General features: G+C 33.9%; 2 protein-coding genes across 2 annotated transcripts; both read left to right on the top strand.

Annotated features, from left to right (window-relative positions):
• Positions 1-1,044: 1,044 nt before the first annotated feature.
• Positions 1,045-2,846, top strand: Dus4 (Dihydrouridine synthase 4). The gene is made up of 2 exons (XM_028176010.2): positions 1,045-1,333; positions 1,743-2,846. Exons 1-2 carry the CDS (start codon positions 1,212-1,214, stop codon positions 2,794-2,796), a joined length of 1,176 nt encoding a protein of 391 aa, XP_028031811.2. The 5' UTR covers positions 1,045-1,211; the 3' UTR covers positions 2,797-2,846.
• Positions 2,847-3,307: 461 nt separating this feature from the next.
• Positions 3,308-15,748, top strand: LOC114244268 (uncharacterized). The gene is made up of 8 exons (XM_089737170.1): positions 3,308-5,572; positions 8,385-8,495; positions 8,575-9,750; positions 10,173-10,283; positions 11,346-11,566; positions 12,251-12,336; positions 13,229-13,396; positions 13,923-15,748. Exons 2-8 carry the CDS (start codon positions 8,385-8,387, stop codon positions 14,132-14,134), a joined length of 2,085 nt encoding a protein of 694 aa, XP_089593296.1. The 5' UTR covers positions 3,308-5,572; the 3' UTR covers positions 14,135-15,748.
• The last annotated feature ends 242 nt before the right edge of the window (positions 15,749-15,990 follow it).

Below are 15,990 nucleotides of genomic sequence, written 5' to 3'. Positions count from 1 at the left end.
ATTTGTTGAGTACGTATTTCATTAGAAAAATTGGTACCCGCCTGCAGGATTCGAACACCGGTGCATCGCTTCAACACGAATGCACCGGACGTCTTATCCGTTAGGCCACGACGACTACTTTGAACACTGTTATACCATTTGAACACTGTTACACCATTATAAAATTATTATCCTTATATTTTTATAAAACTCTTACATGTTTCTTTGACCGTGTCTAGATGAGAAGTTCTGACTTTTTCTTACGAGAAGACAATCATCTGTTTTTTAAACATTTAAAGTAATTCTAATATTCGAAATCTGTAATAATGTGCCAAGTGTTGCCTGTCATTACATTTATATTCAAACTCCAACAGTCTGGAACATTAAATAAAGGCGACCGAAATTAATACTTTTTATTCGGAAGTAAAAAACAAACTAAAACGTCCTTACGCACGGAGAGCTATGGGACGACTGAAAGCATTAAGTAACTAAATGCGATTAAACCTTCCTAAATGCGTTTCTAATTAGGCTTTTATATGATTTAGTCAGTCAGAAACCATCCTTGCTATTGAATTTAGTAGGCTAACTTACTTAATGCTATTACACTTCACTGATTCAGTAGTGATTGAATTCAGTCGACTAAATTTAGCCAAAGGTAATAAGCCTTTTACTTAACCCTTAATGCTAAATCCAAGGCAATAAAAGGCAAAAGTCATATCATTTGAATGAGGAGTGAAACGGAAAGGAAATAACTAATATTTATTTTTAAATGAAATGAGAGGAGGAAGAGAGCGCAGGTGTTAGAAAAGATAAAAAGAAAAAATCTCAGTAAAAGAATGAGAATTTACTGAGAATTACAATTTCTTTATAAGATAAGTCGAGAAGTCGTGCAATCAAATTAATTACATTTACGTTTAATTGTACTATTATAATAAATATTTGGCTAAAATAACAGAATACCGGCCATAAAATATTAAAAAATTATAATTAAGTGGGATTTAAAAAAAATAATTAAGTGTTGATCCCTGTATTCTGTAGGTATTCAGACCGGCCAAGGAAACGGGACCATAGGATCTACCAGGGTACTAAGTACGGCACTAGCCTAACCTTAACGTTTGTGAAGATTGTAAACAATGTGGTGTACTCATTATTTGTAAACAAATAATAAAATTTAATATATCTAGTAGATATCAGAATTGTAAATGTAAACTCAGTCTGTAAACTCTGTAACGATGAAAGAAATCTGCGATATTATGGAAAAATTTACTGATGCTAAATTAAATAAAACATATTTGAAAGTATGTGCCCCGATGGTCAGATACAGCAAAGTTCATTTTAGAACTTTAGTAAGGAAGTGAGTATTTAACGACTTGTTGATTTATCTAATTTCGAAATTGTTTTTGTACAATTTAATTTTTTGTCGTATGTCTGCTCTCAGCCATCACACTAAGTGATTGTAGTATAATCGTCCATCTATCAGCTTACAATTTACCTACACAAATCACTATCTCTGCTCTTTCAACGGAAGTTAATTCCGACCAGTAGGACAAACATGACCAATTTTAATATGTCCTTAAAAATATGTCCTGTAAGGTTAATATGTTTAGTGTCTGATAGCAAGGTAATTGAAATCTGTTTGTACTGGCACTGCAGCTTTGAATGTGCTGGTCTCTGAAAATATTTAAATTAAGTTTTAATTTTTAATTAAAATAAATTGGTGGAGTCTCATTATTATTTTGTCTCATATCATTCTTATTTTTCAGTTTTAATGCAGATCTATGTTTCACTCCAATGATTTTGGCAGATTCTTTTTGTCAAAATTCTAAAGCTAGAGCTAATGAGTTTATGACAACAACAACAGACTTTCCTGTGATAGCCCAATTTGCTGCTAATAACCGAGACGATTTCGTGGATGCTTCAAAACTAGTTTATCCATATGTTGACGGGGTGGACTTAAATTGTGGGTGTCCTCAGAAATGGGCAATGAAAGATGGCTATGGATGTTCCTTATTATCTAAACCAGAAATAATTTATGACATTGTAAAAGGACTAAGAAATGTTTTGCCCAACAAATTTAGTATATCTGTGAAAATAAGACTTTTGAATGATATAAAAAAAACTGTTACCTTGTGCCAGCAGCTAGAGAAATGCGGAGTAACATTTTTGACAATACATGGACGAACAATCGCACAAAAAAGTAGTGGTCCTGTAGATATAAATGGATTAAAAGAGGTCAGAGAGGCCTTATCTGTCCCAATGGTAGCAAACGGTGGTGTCAAGAATCTTAATGATGCCAACCACTTATATGAAGTAGTAAAGTGTAGTGGTGTAATGGCGGCTGGGGGTCTTTTGTCTAATCCTGCATTATTCAGTGGTATTACAAAAACTCCACTTAGTTGTGTGAAAATGTGGATGGAATTAAAGAATAAAAACATTGAAAGAATAACATTTCAGTGCTATCATCATCATTTAGTCTTTATGTTAGAAAAAGTATTGACCAAGCAGCAAAAACAAATTTTCAACCATTTAAGTACATTTGAAAGTGTTGATGATTTTATACTGAATAACTTATTTGAGAATTCAATAGTTGATTTTCAGTATAAGCATGAATTAGGAAACTTTACAGAATGTCAGTTTCCTGATCAAATTACTATGAAACATTGTACTAAATGTAGAACCTGTGGCAAAAGTGTACATTACTGTGTGTGTAATAAATATGACTATAGTACTACCCATGGAAACTTTTTTATCTCGCACATTAATGCAGATGATGGTCTTGATTACATGGACAGTAATATATTTGATGAACCAATATGAATTTTCATGGCTATAGTTATGTTTCCACTAAATACATATTTTGTTACCAAGTTTTTGCTTTTATTGAATTTATGCCTAATACATTTTTGTATTATTTTAGTGCTTGTTGTTTAATGTTCTTCTTGGGTGTCGCAGTAAAAGGTCACTGTACTGGAGGTTATAGAAATCACAGGCCGAACGCTAATCACAAATGCACTAGTCACTTTGAGATTATGATCCAATTATTTATTTAATTCTTTGTGCACCAGTAATTTTTTTTTTTTTTTTTTTTAATTGCCTAGATGGGTGGACCAGCTCACAGCCCACCTGATGTTAAGTGGTTACTGGAGCCCATGGACATCTACAATGTAAATGCGCCACCCACCTTGAGATATAAGTTCTAAGATCTCAGTATAGTTACAACGGCTGCCCCGCCCTTCAAACCGAAACGCATCACTGCTTCACGGCAGAAATAGGCAGGGCGGTGGTACCTACCCGCGCGGACTCACAAGCGGTCCTACCACCAGTAAAAATCTAAAGCAAAGGCTGCAGTTGGCGAACAAACCGTGAACGTTGTAAGAATTAGATTACTAGCTGTTAAAAATATATTGCAAAGTAGTATCTTTGGATTGCTATTTTTAATAATATGTCGGAAATAATAAGTATCACCGGTTTTCCATTACGGGAATTTTTTTATTGGAAATTTGCATTCGAGATCTTTGATAAAAATTTTACTAATGTTGTAGCCACATGTTAAAAATTAGTAGGATTATCGTATAATCGCAGTTAAGGACAGCTTTGTTACTGTTAATGTAGTTATCAGTTTTTTTTAATATTTATTTTTCATTTAATTATTTAATCTTTTGTGCTACCTTGTTCAATAGTAGCAATATGTAATAATACCGCAAGTTATACCTTGAATTTTTAAACTTCCATTTTTTGCAAAATGCACATTGTCAAAACGTAATTATTTTGTAGCATAAGTACCAACCGACCATCTTATTCATCATTAAAAATAATGTAACGCAATTAACCAGACATGAAATTCTCAGAAATCGTTGTCAAAATATTTTAATTGTCCATGTAGATATTATCTTAATTAGAAAGACACTTCAAAGCACCGTTTTTTATGATTTTATTTATTTCTGAGTGGACGGTGCTTTCTTATTAACGAAATTACAAAAATTACCTTAAAATTATATTTTATAATTTTAATTTTATATTTTATATAAATTTACAAAATTGATCTTTAATTTACGTAAATAAAATAAAAAATCACGTTTAATAGCAGTAAATTTACTGTTGGTAGGACGTCTTGTGAGCCCAATAACCACCACCCTGCTTATTTCTGGCGCGAAGCAGTAATCATTACTAACGGCTTGAATGGTGGGACTGCCTTTAAATAATACAATTGCGAGTTATATCACATTGTAATGATTGTTGTGTTTATGCAAGGACCTCTTGAGAGTCCGCGCGGGTAGGTACCACCACCCCTGCCTATTTCTGCCATGAAGCAGTAATGCGTTTCGGTTTGAAGGGTGGGGCAGCCGTTGTAACTACACCTGAGACCTTAGAACTTATATCTCAAGGTGGGTGGCGCATTTACGTTGTAGATGTTTATGGGCTCCAATAACCACTTAACACCAGGTGGGCTGTGAGCTGGTCCACCCTATCTATGCAACAAAAAAAAGTACTCAGAGCAGCAAACAAAGAAGGTTATTTATAATCTGTACACAAACTGTTTTACAAACTGTTTGTCTGTTTTGGTGCATTGGCGGTAAAATGAGACAAATTAATGAATTCAGTTCAGTACGAACATAAATTATTGAGCCAAGGACAAGGATCTATATTAGTTTTCTTCGGTTTTCGCGAGTCATAGACATAATTAAAAAGTCTTCAAAACGTTTTAAATAATACAACGATACTAAAAAGCCCGAGATAAAACCCTAAAACTATTTTGAATTAGATCCATATCAAGATGTAATAATATGGATTTATTTACTTGATCTCTGTTAAAAATAACCATAATTACAGGCACTATTTTTGTTTTATGACCTTAATATCGCTTGACTTCATTGACAAATTTCCGATCAAAGTTGACTATTGTATATAATACGTATGTTGGTGTGTGTTAAGTTTTTGGTGTTGTTTAAGAAGTCTGTGATGAAAATTTTGTAATTAAAATGCAAATTGTTTGAATGTAAATCCGGATTCATTGGCTCTAGACAATGGTTTGGCTTAATCCCTGGCACTAGTGGCCCAGAAGAGAAGCGGACCTATTCCAATCAGGACATCGAAAACTTTTTGAAGACTATAAAAAAAGCTTGAAAGTAAAGAAGGTACATTTTAGATACTTTTAGGTAAATGAACATTTAAGGTTCTTTAACTATTGATAATGAGTTTTTTTTCGTAGAACGAAAATTAGCTTTCCATATCTAGGCTTAACTTAATGGCCCTATATTTGTAGAATACGTATAAATAAGCACCTATCGGAAGTTTTAGTTAACGTTTTATAAGTATTTTGACATTGAAACCAGATTACTTTTATAATTTCTTTGTGTATGAATTGAAGTGGATTGTGGACAACTCGTCAAATGTAAACGTAAGATTCAAAACGTCCAAGTTATCAGTAAACTGGAGATAGACAGTGTGCCTTCTCAGCGCATATGTTTTAGTCGTCAGTTTGGTGGCAGCGCGCGGAGCTTCTTGGCCCGTTTGAAGAGAATCATCGAAATCACGTGTATCGACATAAATTGTTTAAAAAAAGATCTTTCGGGCTTTTTTCTGACCTGCAGCCGTAAGTAAATTAAATGTTTTTTTTAAATGTTGATGATTAAAATTAACAGTTGAAACTAATATTTTTAAATGTGAAAATTTTAATAAATAATCAGATTAATGTTGTTTCGAATTATTGTTTTAATTTTATTTAGGTAGGTAATTAGAACTTTAAGTGCATTAAATTTTCATTCTATTTACTATATAAATACATTAAATATCTTAATTCCTTTTATTATTAATGACATTTTAAATTGTATTCCTACTAAAATATATTTTTTTGGTGTTATTTGAGTAATCACTTATGTACCTTTTGATAGGTACATAAGTGATTTCGGTAAGCCTAGTTTGTCTATAATCAATTAAGTTAGCAGTGTATTACAATTTGATTCTCATAGAAAAAAGAAAGGAGAATAAACAGTTTCATGGGTAATAGCGGCCGTTAAACTTACACGCCTCCACAATTCGATTGAAATCGGCAAATCGGCAATTAGCGCTGCAATCCCGCGATTCCGATAGCATGTTTGTTCTAGACACTAGATTATGCTGTAAATAATCGGTAATGAACTAGAAAATAATTTATTAAACTGTTACTTTCTAACTGCAGTGTCCTGGCGCTGTGAAGATTTTGTTTTGATTCAACAAATATTTTTTCTTGAGTTATCCATTAGTAATAAACATTGAGAAATACTGTGACCTAACTAGACTTACGTCTCAAGATCAGGAACTATGTATTTTTGTGTGTCAAAGTGAAGCTACTTTCATTGGTTTTAATATTTTTTTTCAATTAGATAGTTTAGGTACCTACACAGATTTTGTTGAAATGATTAAAATATTTAATTGCTATTAAAATAGAAGAGTAAGAGTTACCTTTACTTAACTTAAAGTAGGTAGCGTGACTACCTTACAACATTAAAACTAACTAAGCGTCCGTAGCGTCAAATAAGACGCCAAATCTATTTATGTATCCGCAATGCTAGGTTTCAAAATCAGAACGCATGTGATAATATATTTATGTATTTATGTATACCGCTTGGAGGCTTTTAGCCTTTACAATATATATGGAGGTCCACATTAGAAGGTTAAATTGCATGAGTAGTAGATTTATTACGGTTACTTAGTAATATAATCATTAAATACTTAATTAATTAAGCTCTATCTAATTATTGTGGAATCAAATAAATATATTTTATTATTTACTAGCTGACCCGGCAGACTTCGTAGTGCTTCAATCGATAAATAAAAGAACTAAACTTTTGTATAAAATAAACTTAAAACAAACAAAAGGAATCCGTCCGACGGGGGACACATCAAAGGAAAAAAAAAATTGTAATTTTTATTTAATTCCAAGCATTTTCATATGCCTATTTATCTACCTTTTAAACCTTCCCTGGACTTCCACAAATAATTTAATACCAAAATTAGCCAAATCGGTCCAAACCGTTTTCGAGTTTTAGCGAGACTAACGAACAGCAATTCATATTTATATATATAGATATAAATAAATGTAAAAAATAAATATGGATACTACAAGTCGTTGAGTAAAAACGAAAATCGCAAAATTTAGAAGTTTGCTTGTAGCTGCTACCATACGCAGTAGTTACGCAAGCTTAAAAGAGGATTATGATCGCGCACGGGCGGTTTAAAATTTGCAGGCTAACACAACCCAATCTTTATACAATACAATCGAGACTTCGGTCTCATGACTCAAGGTAGACAACGGTGGCGTCGAATCTATGGGCTCCGGTAACCATTTAATGCCAGATACAAAAAAAAGCTTCTAATTTTTCACTTGTTTGATCAAAACTATTTGCTCTGCACTTTCACGTTCGGTGCTACTTTAAAAACGTTGACCTGGTCGTGTATGTTTGGTTAATTTAACGTTTTGTGCGAGACATCACCGCAGGTACCTATGCTGTTTGGCGACATAACTGTTCAAACCGATACAAATTGTACACTATGATTTGATTTTAATTCAAATTCGTTCGGAAAATTGTTAAAAATATATTTCTTTTCTTAACAATACACTGGATTGAGTGGTTGTGTTTTTCTTACTAATATTCGTGGAATTAAAATAGAATATATTATGAGATTTAATGTATGGTGTACTCAACAGGGATTTCATTATTTTTTTACAGGGATTTTATTTATTAAAACGCGTTAGTCACTAGCGCTTTATACGGGTCTGCCGCTAACAATTTAAAGTATGCCATGATGATAGCGTGTTTAAAAGCGTTTGAGTAAAATTTCGTGGTTATTTACTCAATTACTCTCGGTTCTTATATAAATTACTTTGAAATTGTTTGATGTACTCAGACATTCTATTTCTAGTTAGTAACGGTGCCAGTGTTTATTTTGTTTTTTTGAATATTATATTATTATTTGTTTAGCCAGGAAACTTTTCTTGTTGTAGTAAATAATAAGGACTCTCCAAAAAATTCAATCATTTTTGCTATTCGCTATTATTTATCAATATCAATACATTCGATAAAAACTTATTGTTGGTCTGATGCACTTACGTTAGCGCCACAAACCTGCTTATTTCGTAGTGGTATAGTCGTGTTACAATTTCATTGTGGATTCCGTCTCATGTGTCATAGATATTGGCATTTACTTAACTACAATAACTATCACTGCCAGGTGGATCGGGAGCTCGTTCGATCATCTAAGCAAAGGGAAAAAACCGTCTCATGAACATTAATTTTATTACCCTCAATTAGCCGTTAAAGCGACAGTTTCATTATTTTTGTAATTAAATGACCCACAACTATGTACATCGTATGTTCATTCGTCAGTAGCTGTACTACCTAGTTTTATAATTGAACTGTCAGCAGATGTGTGAATGGCTGTCGTACGCCGATTGGTGCGATGTGAAATTGCTCTGTGGCGATCGTACATTCGAGGCTCATCGTGTTGTTCTTGCCAGCGCCAGTACCTTCCTTAGGGTACGTGACTAATTTAACACATAAGTTCGTGTAACTTCGGTTTCTTTATTTTTGATCTGAAATACATTTTGGTTTTCAGGAAATTCTCTTATCCTGTCACACGAATGAGACACCGACGCACATGATGCTACCGGATTTCGACAAGGAAGCCATGTCGGCGGTTCTACATTATATTTATAATGGGGAGGTCGTTTTACAAAAACAGAAAATGGACATGTTCTTGGATATAGTGAAAGCTATGCGAATATATATTGATTACGAACTTTTGAATCCAGAGTTAGGCTGTGTACAAAATTCTCGTTCTAATTCATTTTTCAAGACAAATGCATATCAACAAAGCTGTATATTCAGTCCGAAATCTACAGAATGTTTTAGCGGATCTTTCGTCACTATTAAGAAAAAATCGAATATTAAAGGTATACAATATTTTCTGCAAAACTTTGATTCTCACGGAAGGCAAATTACATATCAAGACAATAGGGGTGTACAGTGTGACAATGCTTCAAAAGATTTCAAATCATCATTTGTAGACCGACAAAGGAACTCTTTCCTACGTGATTTATTTATCGAGACATATCCTCGAAACGGTAATGTTAACGGTCAGACGAGAAGCGTGCTAGCAATATCAAATGAATGCTATCGTTCTCCGGGATCTGTGCTCTTGACGAATGCAAATGCCGAACATCTCGGCGCCGGCGACATAGATGTACAAAAATATAAAAGCACCGTCGAGATCCCCTTTCATTCGCCGACATGTCGCCCTGAACACTTGAGACAGTTTACGCAAAACCAGAATTTAATGCAAAATTATTTTCGGACCAAAGACACAAAAGAGATAATTAATCTAAGATCGTGTTATAAATATTCGAATACTGTAACGAATACAGAAACATTACCCAAAAATATAGTACCCATGTTACAGACTAACCTACAGACAACCTATTTAAATGATCACGCTCCAAACACAAACATTCAAAATATGTCGAGTTATACCCAATCGATGGCTGATATAAACAAATGTGGTATGTCTCTACAAAAGCGAACTATATTAAGAGAAAGTTCATTGCTTATTAGTCTGGCTACTGATTTTGAAAACGAATTCTGCGAATCTAAAACGAATGCTAGAACTATATCGAAAGCAGCAATATCAAATCATGTTCTAGAGAACCCTTGGCGACCACGTTTGCCCGTAGATGCGAAGCCTTTTCGCAGGAAATTCAAAGAATCAAGTGAAAAATTACCCTTACTAAACAAGGTATATTAATTACATTGAATTATTACCGTTTATTCTGTAGTTGCTTTAATGTATTGTTTGTTTTTGCTATTGAAAACATAAAATTCCATAAATTGCTTAAATTTTTTTTTCATTCATTTTTCATTTTTAATACCTTTAATTTAATTTACTTTTTATTGAAGATACAGAATTGCTATACCACTATTACAATGTCATGACGTGTATAATCTATGGTCATGACTATTATAAATAAAATACAATAGAGAGATTAAGCGATAGCTTATGGAAGATAAAAAAATATGTGTCATAATAATAATTAAATCTATTAAACGCATCAAATCTATAGACACATCAAAGTATCTCATACAATCTTTTTTAGTTTCAACTGTTTTATTTTAAACAAGACTGTTTGATTCAATATACTATTGCTCCTTGATTTTCAGGTGTCTGAAGTTGTTAGCGATAACAACAATAACTGTGCAACTACCCCTGCTGCACTAAGCATCCAACCTCCAGTCTTAAAAGACGAGTTTAAATGCAACATTTGTAACCAGGTTTGTAAAAATAGAACATTAGAGAAGCGTATAGCCAGTCTGGTAAGAAGCACCTTACTGGTGGTACGACGACTTGTGAGTCCAACTCCGGTAACCAGTTCGCGGCCTACTTGGTGTTAAGTGGTAACCGGAGTCCATATACATCTACAACGTAAATGCCGCCACCCACTTCGAGACATGAGTTGTAAGGTCTTAGTTTTAACAGCACAACCGCTACCCCATCCTTTAAACCGAAACGCACTGCTTCACTGCAGAAATAGGCAGGGTGGTGGTACCTACCCGTGCGGACTCACAAGACGTCCTACCACCAGTAATTAGGTACGCAAATTATAATTTTGCGGATTTAATTTTTATTACACGATGTTATTCCTTCACCGTCGAAGTCAATCGTGAACGTTTGTCAAGTACGTATTTCATTAGAGAAAGTGGTACCCGTCTGCGGGATTCGAACACCGAGATGTATCGCTAAATACGAATGCACCGGACGTCTTATCGTTTAGGCCACGACGACAATATAGGTACGATGACGATAATATGTGCTAATCATATTATGAGATAGGCATATATCGTTTTTACGAGTATAGCTTTATAGAATCACATTGTTTTCATTTAACTCAACATTGTTTATTTCACAAACCTAAATAACTTTGTTACTATAATTCCAAAAAATATTTGTAACTTACAATACTAATTATTTACTATTAATATTGTTAACGCCTACTGTATTTTAAGGAGCAATGTTGAAATTTTTCATTTGATGATGTGTTGATAATAGCAGCATTCATTAAATATAGCAATAATTCCGGCTTAATTTCTACGAATACTTATAATTCAAAAGTACCTAATAAAAATATAGTAACAGTCAAGAGTGCTCTTGTGAAGAACAATAACAAATTAAATCACGCGTCACACGAATTAAATTTTTGTGGATTGAAATTTGTATTTTTTTCAAGAAATCCAATATTTTTCATCAAATTCCAAAGACTTGTAGTTTCCGTCAATTATTTAAACTTCTGCTTTAGCTTACGCATCAATTTTGCATTATTTTTTTAAAATTTCCAGGTGTTTCTGTCTGATGATGCGCTGACCACACATATGAGTCGACATTCAAAAAATGCACGTTATTCCTGTAACGAATGCGGCAAAACATTCTCACAGCTGCGCAACTTCAAGTACCATATGTCGATTCACAGAGGCACTAGAGAGTTTGCAGCTACATGCACTGTTTGTGGGAAGTATTTCAACGACAGAGGATACCTAAGCAGTCATATGAAAATACATAGGTATGTCCTAATACTAGAATTTTATATAAATTTTTTTAATGGTGTAAATTATCTGTGCACTTTATCGAGGCACGTTAATTGGTTTGCGTACACCTATACATATTACAGTCATAATGCCACTGCACAACTTCAGTAATCTGATCAAAATCTCAATTATATTAAGTAAGATATAGTGTAGTATATAGTGACGTGAATTAATTTGGTTTGGCGAACGAGGCTACGGCTGATGTTGATTACTGTATCCCATAGACACTGTAACACGTATATTGACGTATAATATATGTATTCAGTGTTTAGTAGAAGTATTCCAAGTACCCGTCAACGCCCTTTTCGCCGAATTCATCGACTGCTACGAAGGGTTTGACATGCATCTTCACCCACACACACAAACCGGTAGTAGATTCAGCAAAGCATTGCTCTTGCTAAAGTAGATGTTAGCAAATTATTTTAGGCTGAACACCGCGAAATGGCCCATCAACCAAAATTATGCCAAAATAGCCCCTCGAAGCTACTGGCCAATATCCAGGCAAAAAAACGCCATGAGCTTATTTGGTCATTGAATGTCAGAAAAAGATGTTCCACTGTAAAATAACTTGAGATAATCGATAGTATAGAGTAGTATGTATTTATTATTAGTAGTATGTATGTAGATAATATATAGAGTATTATGTATTTGCTTTACAGAAATCGTAAGGAATACAAATGTTCGCAATGTCCGAAATCTTTCAATCAGCGTGTCGCTTATAACATGCACGTAAGAATACATACAGGTAAATATTAATTAGTATCTGTGCATTAACTCGCCCTTTGTACCTGTGTTCAAAACAGTTAAGCATTCTATGACATTTGACTTAAGATAAAAATATAAAAAGAGAATAAGCAATTCAATAATGTAGTATAGAACGTATAGAATAGAATGGAATTACTCTTGAAACACTACTATAAATGAACAATAGCCTTAACATTTAGAACGATTTATTTCAAGCAACCGCATGTATGGAAATAAAGTATATCTAGTAATCGAGGAAAGAGCTTTCAAAAATAACTCTAATAAATAAGAGTTGTTATGGGATGTTAACAAATAATTTTGTATATAATAATATACGCATTACATCCTACGCCTAGTAGTTAATTAAAATAGCCACAAAAGTTTACAGATAAAAATATGCTGAACGTAATTTAAATTAAGCACACCGTTACATACAGGTTCTTATAAGTACAATAAAACGATTAATTCAATTAACCAATAATTACATAATTATAACACATTTAAAAAAATCGAATAATGTACATAACCCAATCTGTAATCAAAATTGAGAGATTGAGGGCACTGGACTGTATTTTGTGCTGGGTTGCTGGCTAGCTTCAATGAAGTTTGATTTAGGAAGAAAGCCTTTTATTTCTCTTGTTACACAATACAACACAAACGCTAAGTACGACCAGACTACGACTAGTGCTGCCGCATGTTAATGTGTTCCTGCACTAGAAGCAATTGTATATAAATGTTATGTTTATGATTACCCTAAACAGCCAGAATTAAGTAATAGACTATTATGTTTCATTTATTTTTTATCTGTGCACCTTAAAATTTTGGACCAAAGATATGGTTCGGTTTGTGTGAAACTGTAGTTACTTTTTGTATATTGAGGTTCGTTGTACTAGGTGTGAAGCCTCATGTGTGCGATCAGTGCGGCAAAGCGTTTTCCCGTAAGATGCTCCTGAAGCAACATCAGCGCACACATTCGGGCGAACGACCTTACGCCTGTCCGCACTGCGACAAGCGGTTCGCTGACAGATCCAACATGACCCTCCACCTAAGACTCCATACTGGTATGACTCTAATTATCTATACTAATATTATAAAGAGGAAAGATTTGTTTGTTTGTATTGAATAGGCTCTGAAACTACAGAACCGGTTTGAACACAATTATTATTTACAAAAAGTGTCGCGACAGCATATGTCTAATTATTATAGTTATGCCACAATAAGGTTGTTTTATTTAAAAAAAAAACAACGTCAAATATCGTTGAAATTTTTATTAAACATTCGAGCGGAGCCGGAGCATGCCGCTAGTATTGTATATTTTTAGTTAAACAATTTATGCACACAATATACCTCAATTTAATATTTAAGTTATTCACGTTTACAAGTACGAACTATTAAGGCGGCAGCCATATTGTATTTATCGAAATTCAAATCTGGTCGGACCAGCTCATTGGTTCTCTCTGATCTAACAGTGAAGTGCGACCGTTACAAAATAGAAATTTTAAATTTTTGTTACAAGCTGAACGTATGACGAAATTCACAACGATAGGATTGTAATCTAATTTATTGAGTTTTATGTTTGTATTTCAGGTGTGAAGCCATTTTCGTGTACGCTATGTCCAAAATCGTTTACGAAGAAACATCATCTTAAATCTCATTTAAACTTTCACACTGGTTCTAAGCCCTATTCTTGCCCGCGTTGTAAGCTCGCATTCACACAATCTTCGAACATGCGAACCCATTACAAGAAATGTACGGTCGCTGATCCTAATGACAATTCTGAGTTGCCACCTAAAAATTAGGAAAATTATTTCAGTTATTTCACGGAACTATTTATTTGTATCACTTAATAAAGTCCTAGACGAAGTGCAAATACTGTCACGTTTATTTATTTATTTTTGAATTATTATAATTGCTTAAATTAATTTATGACATACAGTTTTATAAAATCGATTCTTGTAATATCAATTGGCGTAAGAAAAATGACCAAATCTAGCATTTCGATCCCTGTCTAGGTCTATGTATCCTTAAAGTTTCCCCCTTTTGTTTATTCTTAATTAATTTTATTTTCATCTCTTAAAATCTACACTGGTGGTAGGGTATTTTATGAGCCAGCACGGGTAGGTATCACCACCCTGCCTATTTCTCCGTAATGCAGTAATGCGCTTTGGTTTGAAGGGTGGGGTAGCTATTATACTATAAAACGGAGTCTTAGAACTCGTGTCTCATGATTATCATCGCGGTATCTACGATCTTGATGTCTATGGGCTCCGAGAACCACTTAACACCAGGTAAGCTCGTGCACGTAAAAAGTACATTTTAAAATGGCGTTACAATTATCCCTCATAACCAAAAAAACTCCATGTTATATAAATTAATTTAAAAAAATGTTTTTTATGTTGATTCTCTGGAATAGGTCAGTATATCCTGAGCTAGCTACCTTTCATCTTATTTATTGTTTTGTATATTTGAAGTGTTTAATTTATATCATAGTTATTTTCTAAGAGCCTATTTATAATTATATTCAATGCGTCAAGTATGTATTGGATTTTTTTATTTAATAATTTTAACCGAATTACTACATATCAGTTCATCCATACTACTTGGAGCCACTGCGGTCATCCACAGTGCGTTCCCAGAGATCTTTTTTGTCACATACCATCCGACTTTGGAATGAGCTCCCCTCCACGGTGTTTCCCGAGCGCTATGACATGTCCTTCTTCAAACGAGGCTTGTGGAGAGTATTAAGCGGCTCTGCCCCTGGCATTGTCGAAGTCCATGGGCGACGGTAGCCACTCACCACCAGGTGGGCCGTATGCTCGTCTGCCTAGTCGTGTAGTGACATAGGCTCACATATTCCGAGAGCCATCTAGGTGCGGACACTAACGTGGAACCTAGAAGTTCCCCCCCCCCTCAGAAAAAAACACTTTTTATATTTTTTTTGCTTTTTGAGAATACCTTAGAAGATTGTGGCTTTATTGAAATATTTTTCATATGATTTCGCACACGTTTATGTAGAAAAATATATGTCTTGGGAATAGTACTTTTTATCTCTATACCCTCGACAAGATGACATAGAATGGAAATGATACGCAACCATTATTTTTTAGTCAAACTATTGTAGCCAACGAACAATAGTTATGACTATCCTTAAAAGGGATCAGATGATTTTGTGTAAAATTAGTCTGTAAACTGAAAAACTTTAGTAAATAAGACTCGTGGTGAAATCGTCGTGACGTGAAGGATAAGAAGCCTGATGTACTCATATTGAGTAAATTTGAGTAAAGCGACTTGCCGTAGCCTGCGGTATTCACAACTCAAGTTCATGTCTGACCTCCGCAATAACTTCGTGTAAAAAAATGCCGCAAAAATTATAATTTGCGCAATTAGTTTAAACCACTAACAGATTTATAAAAGAAAACAATATATATATATATATATATATATATCTCAGCAATAAAAAAAACGATGGGCTTAGTAATAAAGTAACTAAGTCGAGGTCAATACGTTTGGAATAACAGGTGATTTTTAAAAATAACACAGGATAGTTTCACGCACTGTTACAAGAAAGAAAGTCACGTTCTTCAGTTGAAATTTTGACTTCATGTCTCAAGGGAACTAGCAATGTTCACGTCCCATGTTTGATGACGGATCATCG

This window comes from Bombyx mandarina, chromosome 22 (assembly GCF_030267445.1).
Source record: "Bombyx mandarina strain Sakado chromosome 22, ASM3026744v2".
NCBI lineage: Eukaryota > Metazoa > Arthropoda > Insecta > Lepidoptera > Bombycidae > Bombyx > Bombyx mandarina.
The sequence above is the reverse complement of the archived record's forward strand: the minus strand, read 5'-3'. Positions and strand labels throughout refer to the sequence as shown.